This window comes from Lissotriton vulgaris, chromosome 9, assembly GCF_964263255.1.
Source record: "Lissotriton vulgaris chromosome 9, aLisVul1.2, whole genome shotgun sequence".
In the NCBI taxonomy this organism is placed as follows: domain Eukaryota; kingdom Metazoa; phylum Chordata; class Amphibia; order Caudata; family Salamandridae; genus Lissotriton; species Lissotriton vulgaris.
This window is the reverse complement of record NC_141697.1, coordinates 830,542,763-830,567,060: the sequence shown is the minus strand read 5'-3', so window position 1 is coordinate 830,567,060 and position 24,298 is coordinate 830,542,763. Positions and strand designations below refer to the sequence as shown.

The window sequence follows — 24,298 nt, the reverse complement described above, 5'->3', positions numbered from 1 at the left end:
GCTCACTCGTGTAGTTGGCACAGAAGAATCCTCATTGAAATAAACTCCTCTCTTCTTACCTTCGTGTGGAGTCAATTCTTAACACAGGTACTCGTCAAAGTGGTGTGGGTTTGAAACCTAGAACTCCACACAGCACACAATAACTCTTAATAAATCAATATCTATACCAGTGCTTTTACTTTTACAAATAAAAACATACTTTATTTTCATACAAATAAATATAACTTAACTTTACAAATCTACACAATGAAAACTAACCCCCTCACTACTTGTAAGCTAGAAACCTGTGTAAGGAGGACTCTCAGCATCAAACAATGTAAAACTCTTTATCACTATATTTGTAGCTCAGTTCACAATGCAAACCCCCTATCTCTTGTATTTGTCAAAGAGATAACCACCTAAAGCCCCTTCCTATTGTATCCGTCATAAAGTTACACTAATCAGAGTAATTCCCTATTGTATTCGACACAGTGTCTCCGATAATACTGTCTCTGTCACTTATAAGCAAATAATGTATTTCAAATTCAGGTTAATGCAACTTCTGCCCAAGCAAAAGAGTATAAAGACGATAAAGCCAGGGCAGAGCCAGTGCCCTGGTGCCGCCTTCCTGTAGGACCAACACTGAGCACTAAGTACACCCTTTTAGCAGATGCCACGTAGGGTAGAGAAAGGGCATTCCAAGGCCTACTCAGGCTAGTGGTGTGGGGTGGAACCTCAGTAGTCCACAAAACACCTAATAATAAATTATTGTCCAGCCTTTCCCTTAACCTTTAAAAATAACAAGCATTTACAATGCAATGGTCTCGTCTTTATTAAAGTTAGAGCTATTGGCATTGCTCATGAGATTATTTTTGTTTTTTAAACATATAAATAAATCGCATTGTCATTTACAATGCCGATAGCCTAATCTCTCGCAAATGCGAGACCTATTGCATTTTCACCCATACATACACACAGAGCCACACACAGAGCCACACTCACCCACACACACACAGAGCCACACATACACACAGAGCCACACACACACAGATAGAGCCACACACACACACAGACAGAACCACACACACACAGACAGAGCCACACACACACACAGACAGAGCCACACACACACAGACAGAGCCACACCCACAGACAGAGCCACACACAGAAAGAGCCACACACACACAGACAGAGCCACACACACACACAGACAGAGACACACACACACACAGACAGAGCCACACACACACACACAGAGCCACACACACAGAGCCACACAGAGCCCAACACACACAGAGCCGAACACACACACACACACACACACACACACACACACACACACACACAGCCCAACACACACACACACACACACAGAGCCCAACACACACACACAGAGCCCAACACACACACACACACACAGAGCCCAACACACACACACACACAGCCCAACACACACACACACAGAGCCCAACACACACACACACAGAGTCACACACACACACACACACACCCACACATACACACACACAGCGAGACACACACACACACACACAGTCACACACAAACACACACACACATGGCCACACACACACACAGAGCCACACACACACACAGCCACACACAGAGCCACACTCACACAGAGCCACACACATGCAGAGCCACACACACAGAGCCACACATACAGAGCCACACACACACACACACACACACACCCTCACCCGGGGAGTCTCCTTATTTACAAATAGGTTATTCGAGGCTCCCACCTACTCCCAGAGCTCACCCGTAGCTTCCCTCAGTCTAGGTTACCCACACGCCCATCTCTGCCCAGTAACGCCCCAGGGAACAGAGGCAAGAAAAAACGATCAGAAGCATGGAACAGAGGAAAGACAAAACGATCACAAGCAGGGAACAGAGGCAAGAAAAAAGAGAGCACAACCAGGGAACAGAGGCAAGAAAAAACGAGCACAAGCAGGGAACAGAGGCAAGAAAATACGATCCCAAGCAGGGAACAGAGGCAAGAAAATCGATCCCAAGTAGGGAAGAAAGGCAAGAAAAGTGAGCACAAGCAGGGAACAGAGGTAAGAAAATACGATCCCAAGCAGGTAACAGAGGCAAGAAAATCGAGCACAAGCAGGGAACAGAGGCAAGAAAATCACGCAAAAGCAGGGAACAGAGGCAAGAAAAGCGAAAAATATCAGCCTGCTTCCCGCTGCTGCTGCTCCTCCTCTGCTGGTGCCTGGGCCCGCTGTGCGCCATGTTGGTACTGGCAGTGCCCGCTCTGGCACCCCATTGACCCCCGGGGCTGCGCGGTCTTCATCACGGGCTGTGACTCCGGCTTCGGGAGCCTGCTCACACCGCCGGCTGCGGCTCCTCCGGCTTCTCAGCACTCTCCCCTGGGGGCATGAGGGGGTCCCAAATTCTGGGGGCTCGAGGGAGACAACATGCTGCATGCTTTTCCGCAAATGGGGCACCTTCAAGGGCCGATGTTCCCTCCCCTGCATGTACCTTTCTGGAGGGCTCTCCACTCGTCCGATCCGTCCCGCCTCCACAGTCTCCCAGGGGATGGGTGGTCACAGCAGTGCCTCTTAGCTCGCCGATCATCATGGCGGGCCGCTCACGCCTACCGCTGCGGTGGAACATCAGGTGGCAGGTCCCATCGGGCACTGGAAGTGGTGGTGTCCCCGCGCCGAGGTCTCCTCTCGGCTAACGGACCTATGCAGCCGAGAGGGCAGCAACCACCATCTTAGCTCGTTCTGTGGCCTCCCCAGCAGGATCTCCTCTCGGCTCTCAGGGGTGCTCACCAAGGACGAGCACAGATTCCCCGCCTTCTCCAACTTTGGCGGGTGGGCTCAAACGTGGAGCGGAGCACGCTCAGCAGCAGTGGCTGAGAGGCAGGCGGGAAACCAAGCAGCAGAGGTCCGTGGCGAAGCGAGCGCATGGACAGTGGCCACCTCAGGTTAAGCCTATGCGCGTGTGGAGGCAAAAGGGCCGTCACTAGAGGGCAGATACTTACCCTCAGTAGATGGCAGCAAAGCGAGCTCCGTCAGGAAAACGGACCACGCCGTGACACCACCATGTTTCTCCGAGGTCCAGCAGAAATGGCTCGGAGAAACGCCCTGTCATTTTCCGACTGGGGGGCGTGTTTTTCTTTCTCTCCTCTTCCCATTGGCTGGAATGTAAAATTCCAGCCAATGGGAAGAGGAGAGAAAGAACCTAAAAAACACACCCCCGAATCCAAAAAAAAAGGGGCTTAAATGGACAGACGCCCCTCTTCTCCAATGACTGGCCTCCGTTTAGGAAGCCAGCCAATGGAGAAGAGGGGCGGGTTTAAGCCCCATACTCTAAAACATAAAATCTCGTCAGTGAGACTGCGCAAGCGCAGCCTACGCAGGTAGAGACCTAAAAAGTACTGTAATGCGCACAGAACTAAACAGAATGCTAATCCGATCCCCTAAGCTTTTCCTGGACTACAGATCTGCATAAAGTGGTCTCTCCTTGTTAAACAAAGTAAATCCTCTTTTGTCAGAAAGATTTCCTTGTAATACTCCTGCCTACTCTATTTGTCACAGAGCGCACAAAGCAAACCTCCTTTCCTTTGTATCTATTCGAGAGGTCACAGTGTAAAACACATTCCTGTTGAATTTGTCTGAGTTCACTATGTACACCCCCTTCCTGATTTGTTTGGCAGACGGTTCACAATGTAAAGCACCCTCCTACTGTATTTGTCACCGAAGTATAACATGCATACCCCCTTTCTATTGTTATTGACTTGGGCTCTGTGCTAATGTCTCTATCAGTAACAACTAATGGAAATACTTTTCCGTTTCACCCAAGCTGAGCACCAGGGGCTCCTTGTTAGCACTTGACTCTCAGGGTAGCAGGGCAAGCAGTACAAAACTTTCTCTGTGATGTTGTGTAGGTTAGAGACTCAAAACACCCAAAAAACACAATAAAACTCAGTAAATCAATGCCCATCAGCTGCTTTAACTTTTGAAACGAAAATGTACTTTAGTTCACACACAACTAAAAAATGCTAAGTATGACATTGCAAAGGTCACAATGACAACCAGTCCACTCTACCCCTTCTGGAATAGAGATGTGTCTAAAAAGGTCCTAGTGTTAAACAATTTGAAGCTGCTGTCTGTAGTGTTTGTTACGGTGGTCACAGTGTAGAGCCCCTGCCTATATCAAAGATTTTACAATTTTAAACTCCTTCTGGTGTATTTGTCAGAGTTCGTCAGAGAAATAATAATAGGAACTCTTCCCTATTGCATTTGACTTGAGGTCTGCAGTACCAAAGTATCATTTGTGAGCAAAGAACTACTTCATAAACAGAATAACCCAACCTCTGCCCAATCAAGATGTTGAAAGGAAGACGATCAACATACAGGTGTAACTATTCCCCCCCCCCCCCCCTATACTGCGTTTGAAACTTTTTTGTGATTACATGAGCTATGGCTCAAGTTTTTTGTCAAGCTATACAGCAAAACCAAAGGGGATGATGGACGGAGTGTTGAACATTGCAAGCTCTCACCCCTAGTCAACTGATCTGGGTTTAATCCATCATCATTCTTTAGCTCACTCCGCCACCCCTGTTCAGACATGGCCATATGCAAATCAGTCTGACCCTGTGCCTCATGGGAACAGTCCAGCCCGAACTGCCAAGCCATGTCTTCCCTGGACTGGAAACAAGCATCCTGGGACCAGTTTCTGGCTAATCTTCCGTCATCAGCCAGGCTAGCTTAAATTCAGTGGCAAAGTGAGCAAGGGACCCACGTCTGGGCATACCCTGTCAACTTAGGGCGAACAAAGCAAAACCAAAAGGGATGATGGATGGAGTGTTGAACATTGCAAGCACTCACCCCCAGTCAACTGATCTGGGTTTAATCCATCATCATTCTTTAGCCCACTCTGCCACCCCAGTTCAGTCATGGCCACATGCAAATTAGTCTGACCCTGTGCCTCATGGGAACAGTACATTAATACAGCCTGAAATGATTTTGAAACTACATATTTATGGAAAATGTGACCATCAGTGTCCTCTATGCATACACAATGTTTTTGCTATGTACTTTTAATCACTGCTTTTAAGACGATTACACATAAGTTTCCCTTTGCTGTTGCAACCACTTGTTATCCAGAAAGTGACCTTTGTTGCCCATTGTGAACGTTCTCAAATTTATGATGTTTTCTGCATAGTATGCTCTAACTTTTCACATTGCGACCTAAACCGACTTTGTTTGTTTTTCACAATAGGCTTCAACTGGGCCTTCCAGCTCTTGACAAGTATGGCTCCCATGGTTAACAAAGAGGTGGAGGGACACATTGACAAAGTTATACCACTTCTGGAATTCGGGAAACCAGAGAAATTCAAGGTTTGTAGTGAACACTTGCCTGTGGTCAGTGGTAAATATACCCACAAAGTGGATTTTGGGACAGACCTTTGGCAGTTTAATTGGTTTTGCAAGGACGTGGTGTATGTATACATTGTGTGTGTTTGTGTGAGCATGTGTGTATTTATACCTTATGTGTTGTAGGCTTTGCTTCTACCAGTCAAATAAGTTACCTCAGTGCTCGTTCTGTACTATAATGATTCACGCTGGCTATATCGAAATCAAAACTGTGCTTAATATCCCTAAAACATTTCACTGTGAGCCAAGAAACTACCCAGAAAACATCCAAGTGAATTAGGATTTCATGGATTCTAGCGTGCCTACTATATGACTTCCATAATAACCTCAGTGGTATTCCTAAACAGGCTTACTCTAGTTTTTAGGTCTAGCAGAGACTTTCTTACGTGATGCAATCTGTTAGGTGGGGTATCCTAGTGTTTGGATATTATCGGTGCAGCCAACCCAACCCCTGGTTGATATCAGGACCCCCATGGTAGGTTCATCCTTTGGTTGACTTAATTTGCCAGTCTTGACATAGGTATTTTGCCACTTTGCTGTTTAATGAATGCAAGACATAGAGCATCTATGTACAGCCCTGCCAACTATCACTCATCATGGGCTAGTCTAATACAGTCTACTGTTACTGCATATAAATATTTTGTCACCTGTTTGAGAGCATCTGCACTGCATCACTTTCACACAAATACAGCTGCACCCGAAAAAATCATAATATTCAGTGTTTCACTGTCACTGAAGTAAGTCGCAAGTATTTCTTTCAGCTGGTGGTGTGAGAGACTTCAAGCTGGGTTCTTGGAGATGTCACGTTATCAGGCTAATGTGACAGCCTCCTACCTAAGACTGATGGTCTTGACTGCACTGGGATCTGGACTGCAGAGTCATGAGGTCTGACTGGCATTGCACTGCCAGGCCCTTCAAATGACCATGCCATGGATCTTGTGGTTGCAGAAAGAACAATTGACGGACTGAATGTCGAACAATGTCAAACATTCACCCCAGTACAGAGATTTGGGCCTAAATTCAACAGTCTTTTGCTCCCCATGCCATTCCAGTATATGAAATAAATCTTTTATTCTTTTTCACAACATCAGAACATCATGTATGCCTATAACCATAGGCCAGCATTGAATTGAAATGCATATGGAAAAGGACACAGCTATGCGCCCACAACCCAGGGGGCCGGCAGCGATTTTGAAGATAGTAGTATCATGTGTACCATATTTTGTGTCAGTGGAAAGCAAACTGCCATGTTCATGCCAAATCCTATAGAACGTAAAGGGGGACAGAAGAAAAAGAGAATCAGGATTACAGACAAGGGGAAAGGTCCAGTAACCACGTAAAGAGAACCCCATCCTCCACCCATCCCTCCTCACCACTGGCATCTCCTCCACACCCAGAGTCACTCCTATATCACGCCTCTATTGTGTATCACCATCAAATTCCTTTACCCATCGCATCTTTACACGCCCTCGTCCTGGGTGATGCAAATGAGGAGTAGAATTCGTATGAACCTAGGGCAAGTGACCTTCCTGAATTATTTGCTTAATATTGTGATGAATGGTACCCAAAGTTCTGTGTATGTTTCCGCTTTGTTATCTGCCATCATAGATAAGCGCTCCATTGCTAGCACAGTTGACAGCCTTCTCAACCATGCTGTGTATTCAGGGACCACTGTGGAACCCCAGTGGACAAGTAGTTCTAATCTTGCAGCATTAAGGGCTATTGCCATCTGTCTCCCTCAAAGTGAGCTCAAGGGAAAGGTCAGGGGATTGGGGAGACCTATCAATGTATAGTCCGGGAAGCGCAGGATATCAGTATTAAAGACTTTGTTTATGTCCTGGAGAATCAGTTCCCATATCTTACCAGTTTGGGACAGTGCCAGAGTAAATTAGTTGTGACGCTTGGAAACATCTCGACATCACAGGGATCCCCATACCCCCTCCTGATTTACGCTTCTTAATCTGATCACAACTGAGTCATGGATGTTTCCTGCCCCATATGAAGCTGTTGATGACTCGTTGCAAATTAATTAAATTAGTGGGGGTGGGGAGAGGGGGACAGTATAAAAAATATACAGTATGCGTGTCATGATCGTCATCTTGACTGCGGCGATACGTTCTGCCTGCCCGATTCCATCTGGCTAGGATTTTAGTGATTTGCTCCTGAAATGGGCCTTAGATAGTCGCTAGTGTTTTCTCAGGAGTACGCGCCAGCAGGATACCTAGGTATGGTATATGCTCTCTAGCCCAGGTGAAGGGGAATAGTCTATTCAAGGCCGCTACTGTTTCAGGGGTGGTTAAGTGATTTATGATTTACGACTTAGGGAGGTTTACATTGAACCCAGACACCCCACTAAAACTACTAAATTCGTCTACCAAGGCCAGGAGCGAAGTCACAGGATTTGTCAAGGATAGCACCATATCATCAGCGTGTAGACCTATGGTATGTACTTCTGCCCCAGGAGAATCCCTAATATCAATGGGTTGTCTCTAATTCTTTGTGCCATCGGCTCCATATATAGGACAAATAGTAGTGGGGACAGAGGGCATCCCTGTCTTTTTCCTCTGCATATAGGGAAGGCCCAGAGGAGTATCCATTGACTCTGATAGACGCTCTGGGCATGTTGTAAATGCATCTTGTCCAGTCAAGGAATAAAGCTGTGCTTCTTCAACATTGCTCAAATTTTGCAACCCATCGACTAAAGATGCAGTTCTCAGCCATGAATATTTTGCCATCCGGATTCACTCCTCAAAGCTGAATCGGCGGAGTGGACCCTATCAAAGGCCTTCTCTGCATCACCAGAAGGAGGGCCTTCTCTCAGGAGTGGCTGATAAGGTCCGTGAGGTGTAGGAGTCGTTTTGTATTATCCCCAAATTGTCTCTACAGGATAAACCCAGCTTGATCCAGATCAATTAGACCTGCCATGTATGAGTTAATGCAGGTGACCAGTATGCTCGTGAATATTTTTGCATCCACGTTGAGCAATGAGATCAGGCAATAGGAGGCACAATCCAAAGGGTACAATAAAGTAAAAAAAATCAGTAGTGTGGGCAAGAGTCGGCTGCACTGGTATCGTTATTCTCAATCTATCTAATGATGCAAAAATACTCAACCTGGCGTAGCCCCACTACTTAGAAGTCATATATAAGAGCAATCCGGTCCCTCTATCAATAAACAAAAGTACAGTAAATGTCTTTCAATCCATACAATTCCAAAAAGGTATAGCGAAGTGAGTCTTGAAAGGTCTTGTATTCAAATGTTTCTTTTATTCGCAATTAAAGTTCATGAATGCATACATCAGCTCAGACAATGCGTTTCGTCCCGCATGGACTTCCTCAGGGTCTGGTTTTAACCTGTGTTAATGCATAGAAACGATCTTTCTTCAAATCTGTTATCAATATATACGCTGGGATTCCCCCGTAGCGTCTCATGAGTTTGGAGGATAATTACGTTAAAGTAAAATCTGGTGTGTGCAGAGATAAAGTTGTTGTGCCGGTCTTCTATCTGGATCCGCCTGAAGAAATTGGGTGGGGGCCTACCTTCGTCTCTCCGGGCATATAGTGCCACAGCTGCGGCCTGGCGTGGCTCTCCTTCAGACCGGCAGACACCGCCATCAACACGTCCGGCCTGGAGCCTCACCCCTCCACTCTCCGGGCTCCAGCTTCAGATGCAAGGAGACGCCCAGCAACGTCTCGTCACGGTCTCCTGAGCCCTCCACTCAGGTAGGTCAGCGATGTGTGGAGGGGGCCCCCACCTCTGTATGTCCTGCCTCATGTTGGAGGCTATTTCGGGAGCTTCAATATCCGTTGCTGACAGGCCCCCCCGACTCTGAGGGTGAGCTGCAGGCCACAGTCGTGCTTCGTGGTCGGCCTCACCGCTCGACAAACCAGACTGCTGCACCCAGGGGACCAATCCACCTCCACTGGGTTCCGCTTGTGCCCCACTTACTCCGCAGTCCACAATCACTCCCGGGGGTCACGAGAGAGGGACCGGTGGGCTCGTTTTAAGTGCTTATGGTCACAGCGGCTCATAGCGACTAGAAAGCACGTCCTAGCAATCCACCATCTTGGCCACGCCCTCCTCCGCTATTCCAGTTTTTAAACCCAGCCATATGCAAATCAGTCTTGACCCTGCTGCCCATGGGAACAGTCCAGCCCAAACTGCCAGGCCAGATTCTCCCTGGACCGGAAACAAGCATCCTGGGACTGGTTTTGGAGTATCACCCCTCATCAGCCAGGCTAGCTTGAGTCCAGTGGTATGGACAGCATGGGGCCCTCGTCTGGGCATACCCATTCCATTCGGGGTGACAAATGCAAAAAGAACAATTGATGGACAGAATGTTGAACAATGTCAAACATTCACCCCAGTACAGAGATCTGGGCAAAAATCCATTGTTTTTTGCCCCCATGCCATTCAAGTTTAAACTCAGCCATATGCAGATCAGTCTTGACCCTGCTACCCATAGCATCAGTCATTTGTTGCTGCAGCACATGGATCTTGTGATGTCCTCACAGCCTAGCAATCGGCCCCGGGAGCCATTGGAAAAGATTTTACAGCAATGGCCAAGCAGGGTAAAACGAAATTTAAGGTCCACCATGGAATGGATCAACATTACAACAAACAAGACGGGAGGCTAGTCAAGTCAAGTCAGTAAATTTGTATAGCGCGCTACATACCCAGAGGGTCTCAAGGCGCTTGAAGAAGGGTGGGGAATTACTTGTCAAATATCCACGTTTTAAGTTGCTTTCTGAATGCTAGGTGGTTCTGAGTAAGGCGAAGGTGAGTGGGAAGTGAGTTCCAGGTTTTAGCTGCCAGGTAGGAGAAGGATCTACCTCCCATGGTGGATTTGTTGATGCGAGGAACAATGGCAAGGGCTTGGTTGGAGGATCGTAGCTGGCGGGAGGGTGTGTAGAAGGACAGTCGTGTGTTGAGGCATTCGGGTCCGATTACGTAGAGTGCTTTGTGTGCGTGGGTTAGGAGCCGGAAAGTGATCCTTTTATTGACGGGGAGCCAGTGGAGGTATTTCAGGTGGCCAGAGATGTGTTCTTTACGCGGGATGTCTAGTATGAGCCTGGCTGAAGCGTTCTGGATGCGTTGGAGTTTTTTCTGGATTTTTGCGGTGGTACCGGCGTAGAGGGTGTTTCCGTAGTCCAGTCGACTCGTGACCAGAGCGTGAGTGACTGTTTTTCTAGTTTCGGTGGGGATCCAGTGAAATGTTTTTTTGAGCATGCGAAGAATGTTAAAGCAAGATGAAGAAACGGCGTTGACTTGTCTGTTCATCGAGAGTGAGGAATCCAGGATGACGCCCAGGTTCCGTGCGTGGTCCGTCGGGATAGGTGCTTTTCCAAGGGCCTCTGGCCACCAAGAGTCATCCCAGGCGGAGGGGGAGGTGCCTAGGATGAGGACTTCTGTTTTGTCTGAGTTCAGTTTCAGGCGGCTGTGCTTCATCCATTCGGCTACTTCTTTCATTCCTTCATGTAGGTTGGTTTTGGCAGTGTTAGGGTCTCTGGTAAGTGATAGGATCAGTTGAGTGTCGTCGGCGTAGGAGATGATGTTGAGGTTGTGTTGGCGTGCGATGACCGCAAGGGGGCTCATGTATACGTTGAAGAGGGTGGGGCTGAGTGAAGATCCTTGTGGTACGCCGCAGATGACTTCAGTGGCCTCTGACTTGAATGGTGGTAGGCGGACTCTCTGGGTTCTTCCGGTGAGGAACGAGGTGATCCATTCCAGTGCTTTTCTATGGATTCCGACGTTTCTGAGGCATTGTAAGAGGGTGCTATGACAGACCGTGTCGAAGGCTGCGGAGAGGTCTAGGAGGATGAGGGCGACTGTGTCTCCATTGTCCAGAAGAGTTCGAATGTCGTCTGTTGCTGCGATGAGGGCGGTTTCAGTGCTGTGCTTGGCTCGGAAGCCGGATTGTGAGGAGTCGAGGGATTTGTTGGTTTCAAGGAATGCGGCGAGCTGGTTGTTGACCGCTTTCTCGATGACTTTGGCCGGGAATGGAAGGAGTGAGATAGGGCAGTAGTTTTTGAGTTTGGTGGGGTCAGCTGTGGGTTTCTTCAGGACGGCGCTGAGTTCGGCATGTTTCCAGCTTTCCGGGAAGGTTGCGGAGTTGAGGGAGCAGTTGATGACGTCTCGGAGGTGCGGTGCTATAATGGTGTCTGCTTTGTTAAAGATGTGGTGAGGGCATGGGTCTGTGGGGGATCCTGAGTGGATAGAGTTCATCAGACGGATAGTGTCCTCAGTGGAGATTGGCTTCCAGTCATTGAGGGTGTTCAGGGGGGGTGGGGGTCCTGCAAGGGGTTGGGTGGGTTGGTCTTCGGGTCGGTTGTCGAAGCTGTTGTGGATGTCTGCAATTTTGTTGTGGAAGAATGAGGCTAGGGAGTCGCAGAGGGCTTGAGAGGGGGTGATGTCGTTGGAGTTGGCCGAGGGGTTGGTAAATTCCTTGATGATGTTGAATAATTCCTTGCTGTTGTGGGCGTTGTTATCTAGTCGGTCCTTGAAAGCGGCTTTCTTGGCATTCCGGATCAGTTGGTGGTGTATGCGGGTGGCGTTTTTGAAGGCGTCCTTTGTGCTGGTGGTTGGGTCTTTTTTCCAGGCCTTCTCAAGGGAGCGGCAGAGTTTCTTGGATTTCTTAAGATCATCGTTGAACCAGGAGGCCTTCTTGCTGCCTAGTTTGATTTGTCATTTTTTCAGTGGTGCTAAGATGTCGGCGCTGTTGGATAACCATTGGGTGAGGTTGGTGGCTGCTTGGTCTGGGTTTGAGGAGTGGGGGGGGGGGGGTTTTGAAGAAGCGATGAGGAGATCTGGTCGATGGTGCTTTTGTTCCAGTTTCTCTGCAGGGTGGGTTGGGGGTGGATGTTGGAAGTGGGCTTGTTGTAGGTAAAGTGAACGCAGCTGTGGTCAGTCCAAAGGAGAGCTGTGGCGTGGCTGAAGGAGACATGTTTGCTGGAGGTGAAGATAGGGTCGAGTGTGTGTCCTGCGATGTGGGTGGGGGTAGTGACAAGTTGTTTAAGTCCGAGGTTGGCGAGGTTGTCCAAAAGGGTGGTGGTGTTGCGGTCGTTGTTCTTTTCAAGGTGAAAGTTGAGGTCTCCCAAAAGGATGTAATCCTTGGAGGGGAGCGCGTGTGGGGTGATGAAGTCCGTGATGTCTTCACTAAACTTTGCGCGGGGTCCTGGTGGCCTGTAAAGGAGGGTGCCTCTGAGTGTGGTTTTGGGGTCGATGTGGATCTGGAAGTGAAGGTGTTCAGAGTTGGCGAGATTGACGTCTGAGCTGGTTGAGATGCGGAGGGATTTCTTATGGACGATAGCGATGCCTCCTCCTGTGTGGCCGGTACGGTCCTTGCGTATGATCTTATAGTCATCCGGGATGGCAATGGTGATGTCTGGGGCTGATGTGGTGTTCATCCATTTTTCTGTTAGGAAGGCGACGTCCGGGGAGATGGTGTCTAGTAGATTCCAGAGGTCAATGGCGTGCCTGTGGACCGATCGGGTGTTGAGTAGGATGCAATGTAGGTGGTTGGGGTCGGATATCTGTTGTGTGTTCGTAGATGAGGAGTTGTTCTTGGTGCCGTCGAACTTGCAGGAGTTGCAGGAAAAGGGACCATGGGTGTGTCCAGGAGCAGCTTGGACGCAGTTGAGGGGGCGGCCGGGGTTGAGGGCTAGGAGGGTGGAGGCATCATAAGTAAGGCGGGAGGGGAGGACTTTACGAGGACCAGGGGCTCTGGCGCTGGGCGCGGTCCAGGCGCGGACGGGCGTAGATGGGCTTACCTTTGGCGCACCTTCGGCGTGGCCGTAGCGCGTGGACGCTGCGCGTTGGGACATGTGCTTTAAAAGGATAGTGGAGGGGGCGGAGCGTGGGAGGGGCAGCAGGGAGGCAGGATCTGGGAGGGCTCACACAAGTAAACACTCCACAAAATGGTAGCCCGGAAGCTGAATCGAAACTGATGCAAATCCGGAGTGCGAGTCAGGGTACAGCAGAAGTCGGAAAGACTATTCAGGCTAAGATAACTTCCCCACAGTGTAAATTGTATGCGCAAATAAATGTTACCACAGGTGACTGATACCAGGCGCTGAATGCATTCTACAGGGCAAGCAGGCAGCAGGCAAATAAAATAATGCAGGCAGCAGGTAAATAAAATAATGCACAACAATAATAATGCACAACGATACCAATAGCAGGCGCTGCGTGTGTTTCAGTGCGCTCAGTTAGGGCAAGCAGGCAGCAAAGAGCAAAGCGTCTGATGGGAGGCAGAGAGCAGGGGGAGCGATCGTTATGGACGGAGTCCAGACGTCCACAGATTGCAAGAGGACAGGGCGCGATAGTAGCACTCGTGGGTGGGAGGGGCAGCAGGGAGGCGGGATCTGGGAGGGCTCACACAAGTAAACACTCCACAAAATGGTAGCCCGGAAGCTGAATCGAAACTGATGCAAATCCGGAGTGCGAGTCAGGGTACAGCAGAAGTCGGAAAGACTATTCAGGCTAAGATAACTTCCCCACAGTGTAAATTGTATGCGCAAATAAATGTTACCACAGGTGACTGATACCAGGCGCTGAATGCGTTCTACAGGGCAAGCAGGCAGCAGGCAAATAAAATAATGCAGGCAGCAGGTAAATAAAATAATGCACAACAATAATAATGCACAACGATACCAATAGCAGGCGCTGCGTGTGTTTCAGTGCGCTCAGTTAGGGCAAGCAGGCAGCAAAGAGCAAAGCGTCTGATGGGAGGCAGAGAGCAGGGGGAGCGATCGTTATGGACGGAGTCCAGACGGCCACAGATTGCAAGAGGACAGGGCGCGATAGTAGCACTCGTGGGTGGGAGGGGCAGCAGGGAGGCGGGATCTGGGAGGGCTCACACAAGTAAACACTCCACAAAATGGTAGCCTGGAAGCTGAATTGAAACTGATGCAAATCCGGAGTGCGAGTCAGGGTACAGCAGAAGTCGGAAAGACTATTCAGGCTAAGATAACTTCCCCACAGTGTAAATTGTATGCGCAAATAAATGTTACCACAGGTGACTGATACCAGGCGCTGAATGCGTTCTACAGGGCAAGAAGGCAGCAGGCAAATAAAATAATGCAGACAGCAGGTAAATAAAATAATGCACAACAATAATAATGCACAACGATACCAATAGCAGGCGCTGCGTGTGTTTCAGTGCGCTCAGTTAGGGCAAGCAGGCAGCAAAGAGCAAAAGAGGATAGAGAAATAAAGGAGAGAGTTGATGGGCAAAAGGGCAGTCGGAAGCGGAGCATCCTGGCTATCCAAGGAACATCAGGTACGTTGACAATGGGCAAATTTATGGTGCTCCCCCACTCAGCCTCTCGAGATTGTCGCGCCTCACTGCTGGGGCCCACAGCCTACTTCTAAGCGCCCCCCCCGAGCCAGTAGATTTCCCCATCTCTTGGCACCCTACCATCCATAATGGCTCAATTATAGTAGGTTAGTTACTCCACGGCTATCTCCAACGCGGTCAGTGTCACGAGGGTCTTTCAATTACCGCTGTGAGCGCTGTTTGGAGGGAGCGGTCAGTGCTGCTACAGACTATTTTGGTTGGTGAAAGTATTTGCCAATGACATCGTGCTGGAGTTGTGGGAGCCCTTGTGCTCCCTGCTACCTTTCACAAGCAAGCGCCTGCAGCAGATTCGGCGTGCAGAGGTGCTATACGTGAAAATCCTCTCAGTACGATGCCTTTCACAAGCAAGCGCCTGCAGCAGATTCGACGCACAGAGGCGCTATACGTGGAACTCCTTTCAGTACGCTAGCTTTCTCAAGCAAGCGACTGCAGCAGATTCGACGTGCAGAGGCGCTATATGTAGAAATCCTCTCAGTACGATACCTTTCACAAGCAAGCGCCTGCAGCATATTCGACGTGTAGAGGCGCTATCCCCTCAGTACGATGCCTTTTACAAGCCAGCACCTGCAGCAGATTTGATGAGCAGAGGCGCTATGACTCTGGAGGCGCCTCGCCTGCTAATGGCAGTTACTTCTGCAACTGGTGGTTTTTCTTCCCATCACTAACCCCCTCAGCAGACATGCAGACACTTGCCCTGTCCTTCCGCCGCCTGACCTCAAGATGGCCGCCTCAGTTGGTCACTCCATGATGCTTGACCACTCCTGGACAATGGAACTGGTCATCGACCTGAACTATAATGTTACTACTCTGCACTGGCCCTAGAAATAATGCCAGGACACTCTCTGGTGGATTAGGTGGTTTCATTCCACAATATAAACACTTTTGTTAATTTCCCTCGTGAGCGCCGGATCGGGCTTGTGCCGCTCTCGAGATCCATGTGCCAATGCCCAAACATGGCCGCCACCAGATATCCGCCCCACGTCACTTCCGGGGCTTGCGCCACTAGACCGCTACACCACATCTCCCCCCTTTATACTTTATAACACAAACAGTCTTACTTGCTCTCCATGTTCAAACCTCTTGGGTAGCATGATCCTTCTACCCCCCCGAGTCTGCAAGTCTTGCTGGGTGTTGGTGAGCGACAGTCTGGAAGCTCCTGGACTAGGCCCAGTTTCACTACTTTCGCCACTTCTTTCTCGCTCCTCTTCTTTCTCCCGTCTCACCGGTGTCTGGGTTCCTTGCACCTCTTCTCTCTCTCTCATCCGCGTTGATTCCCTTTGGTTGGTTATTTCCCTGCTGCCAGTCGGGCTCCTGGTTGCTCCTTCTGGCCGTGGCGTACTTCTCTCTTTCTCCTGCATCACGTCCCAGTTCTCCACTCGATTACATTTCGCCATGCGGTCTTGCGACCATGGAGTACAGTTCCACGACTTTGAGGTGGGGGGGGTGAATTTGCTGTCCCCCTTCTTCCTCTGGATGGGTTGCTATACTCTCACCTATTCTCCCCTTTCCAGGCTGGTTTCTTGGGTGTTGCGTCTTTTATTGTAGTGTTCGGTATATATTTGCTGGGCTTTCTCCAGGTACTTGCGGACCACTGCCGGTGACCAGTGACTTTGGACTGTTAGGCGCTTCCAGGTGACATTGTCCTTAGTGAACGGCACACGCCCTATCAGTATCCTGAACGGGCTGTAACCTGTGGCTGTCGGTGTTATGCGGTATGCCCATATCAATCTCTTCAACTCTTTCTTTCAGTCTTTCCCTTGACTGATGACTGCTTGGATGGAGCCCATGATCACCCGGTTAAATCTCTCCGTCAGTCCATTACATGCCGGGTGATAAACTGGAGTGTGTCTGACTACAATGCCATTTCGTTCCATGAACATGGCTCATTTGATTGACGCAAATTGGGGTCCATTGTCGCTTAGTATCCCTTTGGGGGTTCCTTCCCTTATGAAAACGTCTGTTAGAAACGCCAGCACCGTCTCAGTTTCGGTGTCTTCTGTTATGTTTATTTTGGGCCATTTAAAGTATCGGTCTATTAGCACTGTGATGTATTTCTGCGTCCCTTGGAAGTCCAGGACGGGCCCTAGGATGTCGATTGCTATCTCCTCCCACGGATTCTCTGGGTATTCATGCATGCCAAGGGGAGGGCGTAATAGCCTCTGTGTTTTGTCAGCATTGCTGCAATGTTCGCATGTCCTGACATATCTTTCGATCTGTTTGTCCATTCCCGGCCACCAATAGTCTTCCTTCAACCTCCATTTTGTTTTGACAATGCCTTGGTCCTCTTCATGTCCTATGTCCAAGAGTTGTTCAGTCAGGGATTTTGATGGTATCACTTTGTCACCTCTCAAGAGGAAGCAGGGGTTGTCCGCTATCTATAATTCTTCCTGAACTTCCCAATGCTGTTTTAGTTCCTCGTCCAACATCCTCTTGTCTGGCCACCCTGCAGCCACATAGGATTTCACAGCGTCGAGCTTGTCGTCTTTGATATACTCCGCTTCCCATTCTTGGATGCTTATGGCCTTTTCTGGGTCGGCTGTTGTCGCTACCACTAAACTTTCCCACTCATTCCTGCCTTGCACTTCTGAGCTTTCCTTTGCCGCTGCACGACTCAAGAAGTCAGCCACTTTGTTCTTGTATCCCGGCAGGTACTCCACGTCGTATACATAGTCAAGTAGTCTTAAAGTCATCTTCACAATCCTTGGGGTTGCGCGTTCGTGGCCGCTCGACGTAAGCACTTTTATCAGCAGTTTGTGGTCAGTGTGCAACGTGAATCTTCCTCCCCACAAGAACTACCGGAATCTCTCCATTGCCCATACTCCTACCAGCATTTCCTTCTCGACGATGCTGAACTTTTGTTCATTGGGGGCCAACGCTCTTGATGCGAAACTAACCGTTGTGGTAGCGCCTTCTTTGGACTGTTGCTTGAGCACGGCACCCAATCCACGGTCACTGGCATCCGTGGTCAGTATTGTGGGTGCTTCTTGGTCGAACCCGTGTATGGGCACTGCTTCACAGATGCTCCGTTTCATCTCCTCGAACTCCCTCTGTTCGTCCTCAGCCCATCGGAATGCAGACTTGTCTTTCAGTATCTGTCGCATGTGGTGGGTTTTAGACGCGATGTGTGGAACAAACTTTTCGTAGAACTCTCCATTCCCTGGAAGGTTCTTATGTCTTTTTTACTTTCTGGAGTGGGGGCGTCTTTGATGGCACTTACATTCAACGCCTTGGGTTCGATGTCCCGATAGCTTATCTCGTGCCCCAAGTATGTGACTTTGTTCACACTGAATTTACATTTCTCCCACTGGGCAGTGAGGCCATTTTGTGTCAGGGTGGTGAGCACGTCCCTTAACTTTTTATCATAGTCCTCTCGCGATGTTCCCATTACCAAGATGTCGTCCTGAAAATAATGGATGCCATCCATCTTGTGGATAAGTCGATACATCAATTTTTTGAACACTGCCGCTGCGGAGGCCAGGCCGAACGGAATTCTCAGGAATTTGTAACACCCAAAAGGCGTGATAAATGATGTCAAGTGGTTGCAAGATCGGTGTAGCTTGATCTGATGGTAGGCCGAAGTGAGGTCAATCGTGGAGAACCATTCCACTCCCTTGGTCTTAGCCAGCATCTCGTTTATTTTGGGAAGGAGGAATTTGTCCACCACTATGTATTTATTGAGTTCGCGGAGGTCTACACATAACCTCACCTTCCCGTTCGGCTTCTGCGCCACCACCAAGGGCGCCAACCACTCTGTGCTGTCAATTGCTTCTATCACTCCGTTCTCTTCCAACCTCTGCAGTTCTTCTTGCACCGTTGTCCTGATCCTGAACGGAATTTTGCGCACTTTATGACTTTTGGGTTGTGCTCCTTCCTTTAGACAAATCTTGTGTGTGAACTTCGTTAGGTGACCAATGGTGCTTTTGAATACTTCTGGGAATTCCTCTTTCAAGTTCTTCGCTTCGTATATTCCAGCTTCCTCCATTACAAGTACTTGCGTGCGCCCCCCTGGGTTTAGCTTTATCCCGAGGGCTCCTTGGTCTTTCCATCCCAACACGGATGGCCCCTTCTCAGGGACATATAACTTTCCTCCTGTCGATCTGTCCTTGAAGGTAAATGTTAATGGACAATACCACACCATGGGGAAGGGTTCCCTGGTGTACGTTACAGGGTGAATGTCTGATGGTAGGAGTTGACATCTGACTCTGGGTGCGAATTCTCTTTTCCATATGCTCCTCTGGATGATCGTATACGGTGATCCCGAATCTGCTATCATAGTCATCTGCACTCCGCCAATTTCCATCTCGCATTTTGGTTTCTTGTCCGTGGCGCTTTCAATCCCGAATATCTGGTCTTCTATCATCAGAATCTCGTCGTCTTCGCTTCCGTCCGTGTCTCTGTCCTCCTGGTTCGACTCTTGCGCCACGTACTTGACTTTGTTTCTTGACTGTTTTCTCCTGCACACTTTCTCATAGTGCCCCATGAGACCGCAGAACGAGCACTTTGCTCCAATCGCTGGGCATCCTTTGTCATTTGCTGCGTGCAAGGTACTCCCGCACCTGTAGCATGAGTTCTTGCTCCCATTCCTTAGTCCTTGATTCTAGTATACCTTCTGGTTCTGTCCTTTGTACGTGCGTGCTCCTTGATGCCCTAATTGTTGCTTGGCCTCTGTACCTCTTCTGTCTGCTACTCTGCATACAGCCGCACTTTGACTGTTTTCTAGCTTCGCCGCTTCAGCACACCTTTTGGACATCTCCGCTTTCTTCACCAACGCCATTACTTCCTTCAGCGGTGCGTCGCCGTTTTCCCACAGTTTTTCTTGGATAGACGTGATGACGGTGTGCATGATTATTTGGTCGCGGATCAACTCTTCTTGCAGAACTCCGAACTTGCATGTGATAGCTAACTTCTGCAACGCAGCCACGTAATCGTCCACCGTTTCTTCTCTGGCCTGTTTTCTTTGAAAGAAATTGTACCTATCAATGGCCATGCAGACAACAGGTCTGTAATGGGCATCCAGGTCCTCCAACGCGTGTTGGAACACGTTCGTATCGGTGGCCTGCCTCTCTGGTTTGACTAAGTTCATATATACTCTCTGGCCGGCTGGGCCTAAGTTGTGCAGCAATATCTTCTTGCTCCGTGCTTCCGTATATTCATTTTCGCCTTCCTCTTCCAATGCTGAGAGGTAATTTAGGAAGTATTGCTTCCAGTCCTCCCAGGGCATCTCTGGTTCCCCCATCTTTGATAAGAACGGCACAGGGTTTGTTAACGCTGAGGTTTGGGCGCACATGGTAGGGCCTCTGGCGCTACTGACTTCTTGCCCGTCGCTCACTTCTGGGGTGGAAGTGCCTAGTAACACCTCGCCTGGCTCTGTGCCCCCTGGTTGGGTCTGTTCTCCCCCCTTGCGCTTGGCTTCCGTTTTGGGGCTCCAGCGCAGCCTTCCAGAGGGTGGCTCAGTGCCCACGCATACTTCCAGTGCTTGTACTCACGCCTGCCGCAGGTCAATGCTCCCCTGTGCCTGTTGAGGGGTCGTCTGTGCTTCCTTTTATTGCCGCTTGTCACTGCCACGCTCCCGAGTGCTACAGTAGGTGCCTGGTGATGTTCCTTGGTTGATCCTGCTCTCGTGAGTTCGGGCTGTAGGAGTAAACCCGTCACCTCGTCGCCATTATAATGTTACTACTCTGCACTGGCCCTAGAAAAAATGCCAGGACACTCTCTGGTGGATTAGGTGGTTTTATTCCGCAATATAAACACTTTTGTTCATTTCCCTCGGGAGCGCCGGATCGGGCTTGTGGCGCTCTCGAGATCCGCGCGACAATACCCAAACATGGCCGACGCCGGATATCCGCCCCACGTCACTTCCGGGGCTTACGCCACTAGACCGCTACACCACATGAACTTTTTCACATCCCTCACCTGACCTTGATCCTACTCTCCCTCCAGGACATGTACTCTTTGAACTTGCCCTCGACTGTGGAGGTCCTGCTATCTGACTGAGGTGTGGTGGAGTTACCTGTTAGCTGAAGAGGAGAGTGGCTGATAAGGTCTGTGAGGTGTAGGAGTCGTTTTGTATTATCCCCACATTGTCTCGACGGATAAACCCAGCTTGATCAAGATCAATTAGACCTGCCATGTATGAGTTAATGCAGGTGACCAGTATGCTCGTGAATATTTTTGCATCCACGTTGAGCAATGAGATCAGGCAATAAGAGGCACAATCCAAAGGGTACAATAAAGTCAAAAAGATCAGTAGTGTGGGCAAGAGTCAGCTGCACCGGTATAGTTATTCTCAATCTATCTAATGATGCAAAAATACTTAACATGGCATAACCCCACTACTTAAAAGTCATATATAAGAGCAATCCGGTCCCTCTATCAATAAACAAAAGTACAGTAAATGTCTTTCAATCCATACAATTCCAAAAAAGTATAGAGAAGGGAGTCTTGAAAGGTTTTGTATTCAAATGTTTCTTTTATTCGCAATTAAAGTTCATGAATGCATACATCAGCTCAGCCAATGCGGTTCGTCCCACATGAACTTCCTCAGGGTCTGGTTTTAACCTGTGTTAATGCATAGAAACAATCTTTCTTCAAATCTGTTATCAATATATACGCTGGGATTCCCCCGTAGCGTCTCATGGGTTTGGAGGATAATTACCGTTAAAGTAAAATCTGGTGTGTGCAGAGATAAAGTTGTTGTGCCGGTCTTCTATCTGGATCCGCCTGAAGAAATTGGGTGGGGCCTACCTTCGTCTCTCCGGGCATATAGTGCCGCAGCTGCGGCCTGGCGTGGCCCTCCTTCAGACCGGCAGACACCGCCATCCACAGGTCCGACCCGGAGCCTCATCCCTCCACTCTCCGGGCTCCAGCTTCAGATGTCAGGAGACGCCCAGCAACGTCTCGTCACGGTCTCCTGAGCCCTCCTCTCAGGTAGGTCAGCGATGTGTGGAGGGGGCCCCCACCTCTGTATGTCCTGCCTCATGTTGGAGGCTATTTCAGGAGCTTCAATATCCGTTGCTGACAGCCCCCCCCGACTCTGAGGGCGAGCTGCAGGCCACAGTCGCGCTTTGTGGTCGGCCTCACCGCTCAACACACCAGATTGCCGCACCCAGGGGTCCAATCCACCTCCACTGGGTTCCGCTTGTGCCCCACTTACTCCACAGTCCACAATCACTCCCAGGGGTCACGAGAGAGGGACCGGTGGGCTCATATTAGGTGCTTATGGTCACAGCGGCTCGTAGCGACTAAAAAGCACGTCCTAGCAATCCGCCATCTTGGCCACGCCCTCCTCTGCTATTCCAGTTTTTAAACTCAGCCATATGCAAATCAGTATTGACCCTGCTGCCCATGGGAACAGTCCAGCCCAAACTGCCAGGACAGATTTTCCCTGGACCGGAAACAAGCATCCTGGGACCGGTTTTGGAGTATCACCCCTCATCAGCCAGGCTAGCTTGAGTCCAGTGGTATAGACAGCATGGGGCCCACGTCTGGGCATACCCATCCCATTCGGGGTGACAAATGCAAAAAGAACAATTGATGGACAGAATGTTGAACAATGTCAAACATTCACCCCAGTACAGAGATCTGGACAAAAATCCATTGTTTTTTACCCCCATGCCATTCAAGTTTAAACTCAGCCACATGCAGATCAGTCTTGGCCCTGCTCCCCATACCATCAGTCATTTGTTGCTGCAGCACATGGATCTTGTGATGTCCTCACAGCCTAGCAATCGGCCCCGGGAGCCATTGGAAAAGATTTTACAGCAATGGCCAAGCAGGGTAAAAAGTAATTTAAGGCCCACCATGGAATGGATCAACATTACAACTGTCCCGGTAGCATCAGCTTAGAGCAGGAGTCTGTAGCTACCTCGAGTTCCTCCAGGTGTAATGATTGTTTGCTTAAGCTAAGGGGGCTGTGTCAGAAGCCTCTGTCTACGTCTTAAACACATATCTTATACTCATATGGAACCTTAGAAATGCAATCTCTTCTTGACGCCCATCCTAATTAGCTGACAACTCGAAAAAATGAGTCCTGTTACCTTTAGAATAAAAGGAGGAAAAAAACAAGACGGGTGGCTAGGAAGCACTGGTGGGAGAGAGGATGGTGAGTGGTTGTCGGGAAGACCAAAAGAGAGAGAGGGAGAGAAGAAAACAGTAGAGAATATGGCCAAAGAGGATAGAGAAATAAAGGAGAGAGTTGATGGGCAAAAGGCCAGTCGGAAGCGGAGCGTCCTGGCTATCCAAGGAACATCAGGTACGTTGAAAATGGGCAGATTTGTGGTGCCCCCCCCCACTCAGCCTCTCGAGATCGTCGCGCCTCACTGCTGGGGACCACAGCCTACTTCTACCCCCCCCCCCCGAGCCAGAAGATTTCTCCTTCTCTTGGCACCCTACCATTCATAATGGCTCAATTGTAGTAGGTTAGTTACTCCACGGCTATCTCCAACGCGGTCAGTGCCACGAGGGTCTTTCAATTACCGCTGTGAGCGCTGTTTGGAGGGAGCGGTCAGTGCTGCTACAGACTATTTTGGTGGGGGAAAGTATTTGCCAATGACATCGTGCTGGAGTTGTGGGAGCCCTTGTGCTCCCTGCTACCTTTCACAAGCAAGCGCCTGCAGCAGATTCGGCGTGCAGAGGTGCTATACGTGAAAATCCTCTCAGTACGATGCCTTTCACAAGCAAGCGTCTGCAGCAGATTCGACGCACAGAGGCGCTATACGTGGAACTCCTTTCAGTACGCTACCTTTCTCAAGCAAGCGACTGCAGCAGATTCGACGTGCAGAGGCGCTATTCCCTCAGTACAATGCCTTTCACAAGCAAGTGCCTGCAGCAGATTCGACGTGCAGAGGCGCTATATGTAGAAATCCTCACAGTACGATACCTTTCACAAGCAAGCGCCTGCAGCATATTCGACGTTTTCAGGCGCTATCCCCTCAGTACGATGCCTTTCACAAGCAAGCGCCTGCAGCAGATTCGACGAGCAGAGGCGCTATGACTTTGGAGGCGCCTCGCCTTCTAATGGCAGTTACTTCTCCAACGGATGGTTTTTCTCTCCATCACTAACCCCCTCAGCAGATATGCAGACACTTGCCCTGTCCTTCCACCGCCTGACCTCAAGATGGCTGCCTCAGTTGGTCACTCCACGATGCTTGACCACTCCTGGACAATCGAACTGGTCATCGACCTGAACTATAATGTTACTACTCTGCACTCGCCCTACAAATAATGCCAGGACACTCTCTGGTTGATTAGCTGGTTTAATTCCACAATATAAACGCTTTTGGTAATTTCCCTCGGGAGCGCCGGATCGGGCTTGTGGCGCTCTCGAGATCCACGTGCCAATGCCCAAACATGGCCGCCGCCGGATATCCGCCCCACGTCACTTCCGGGGCTTGCGCCACTAGACCACTACACCACATCTCCCCCCTTTATACTTTATAACACAAACAGTCTTACTTGCTCTCCATGTTGAACTCTTCAAACCTCTTGGGTAGCATGATCCTTCTACCCTCCCCGAGTCTGCAAGTCTTGCTGGGTGTTGGTGAGCGACAGT

The 24,298-nt window shown here is 49.5% G+C and overlaps 1 protein-coding gene across 1 annotated transcript in view; it reads left to right on the top strand.

Annotated features, from left to right (window-relative positions):
* Positions 1-24,298, top strand: part of LOC147692320 (sulfotransferase 6B1-like) — a 273,121-nt gene that overhangs the window by 71,172 nt on the left and 177,651 nt on the right. Inside the window, exon 2 of the mRNA XM_086938569.1 lies at positions 5,236-5,354. Within this exon, the coding sequence (XP_086794695.1) occupies positions 5,236-5,354 (119 nt within the window). The remainder of the gene's footprint in view (positions 1-5,235; positions 5,355-24,298) is intronic.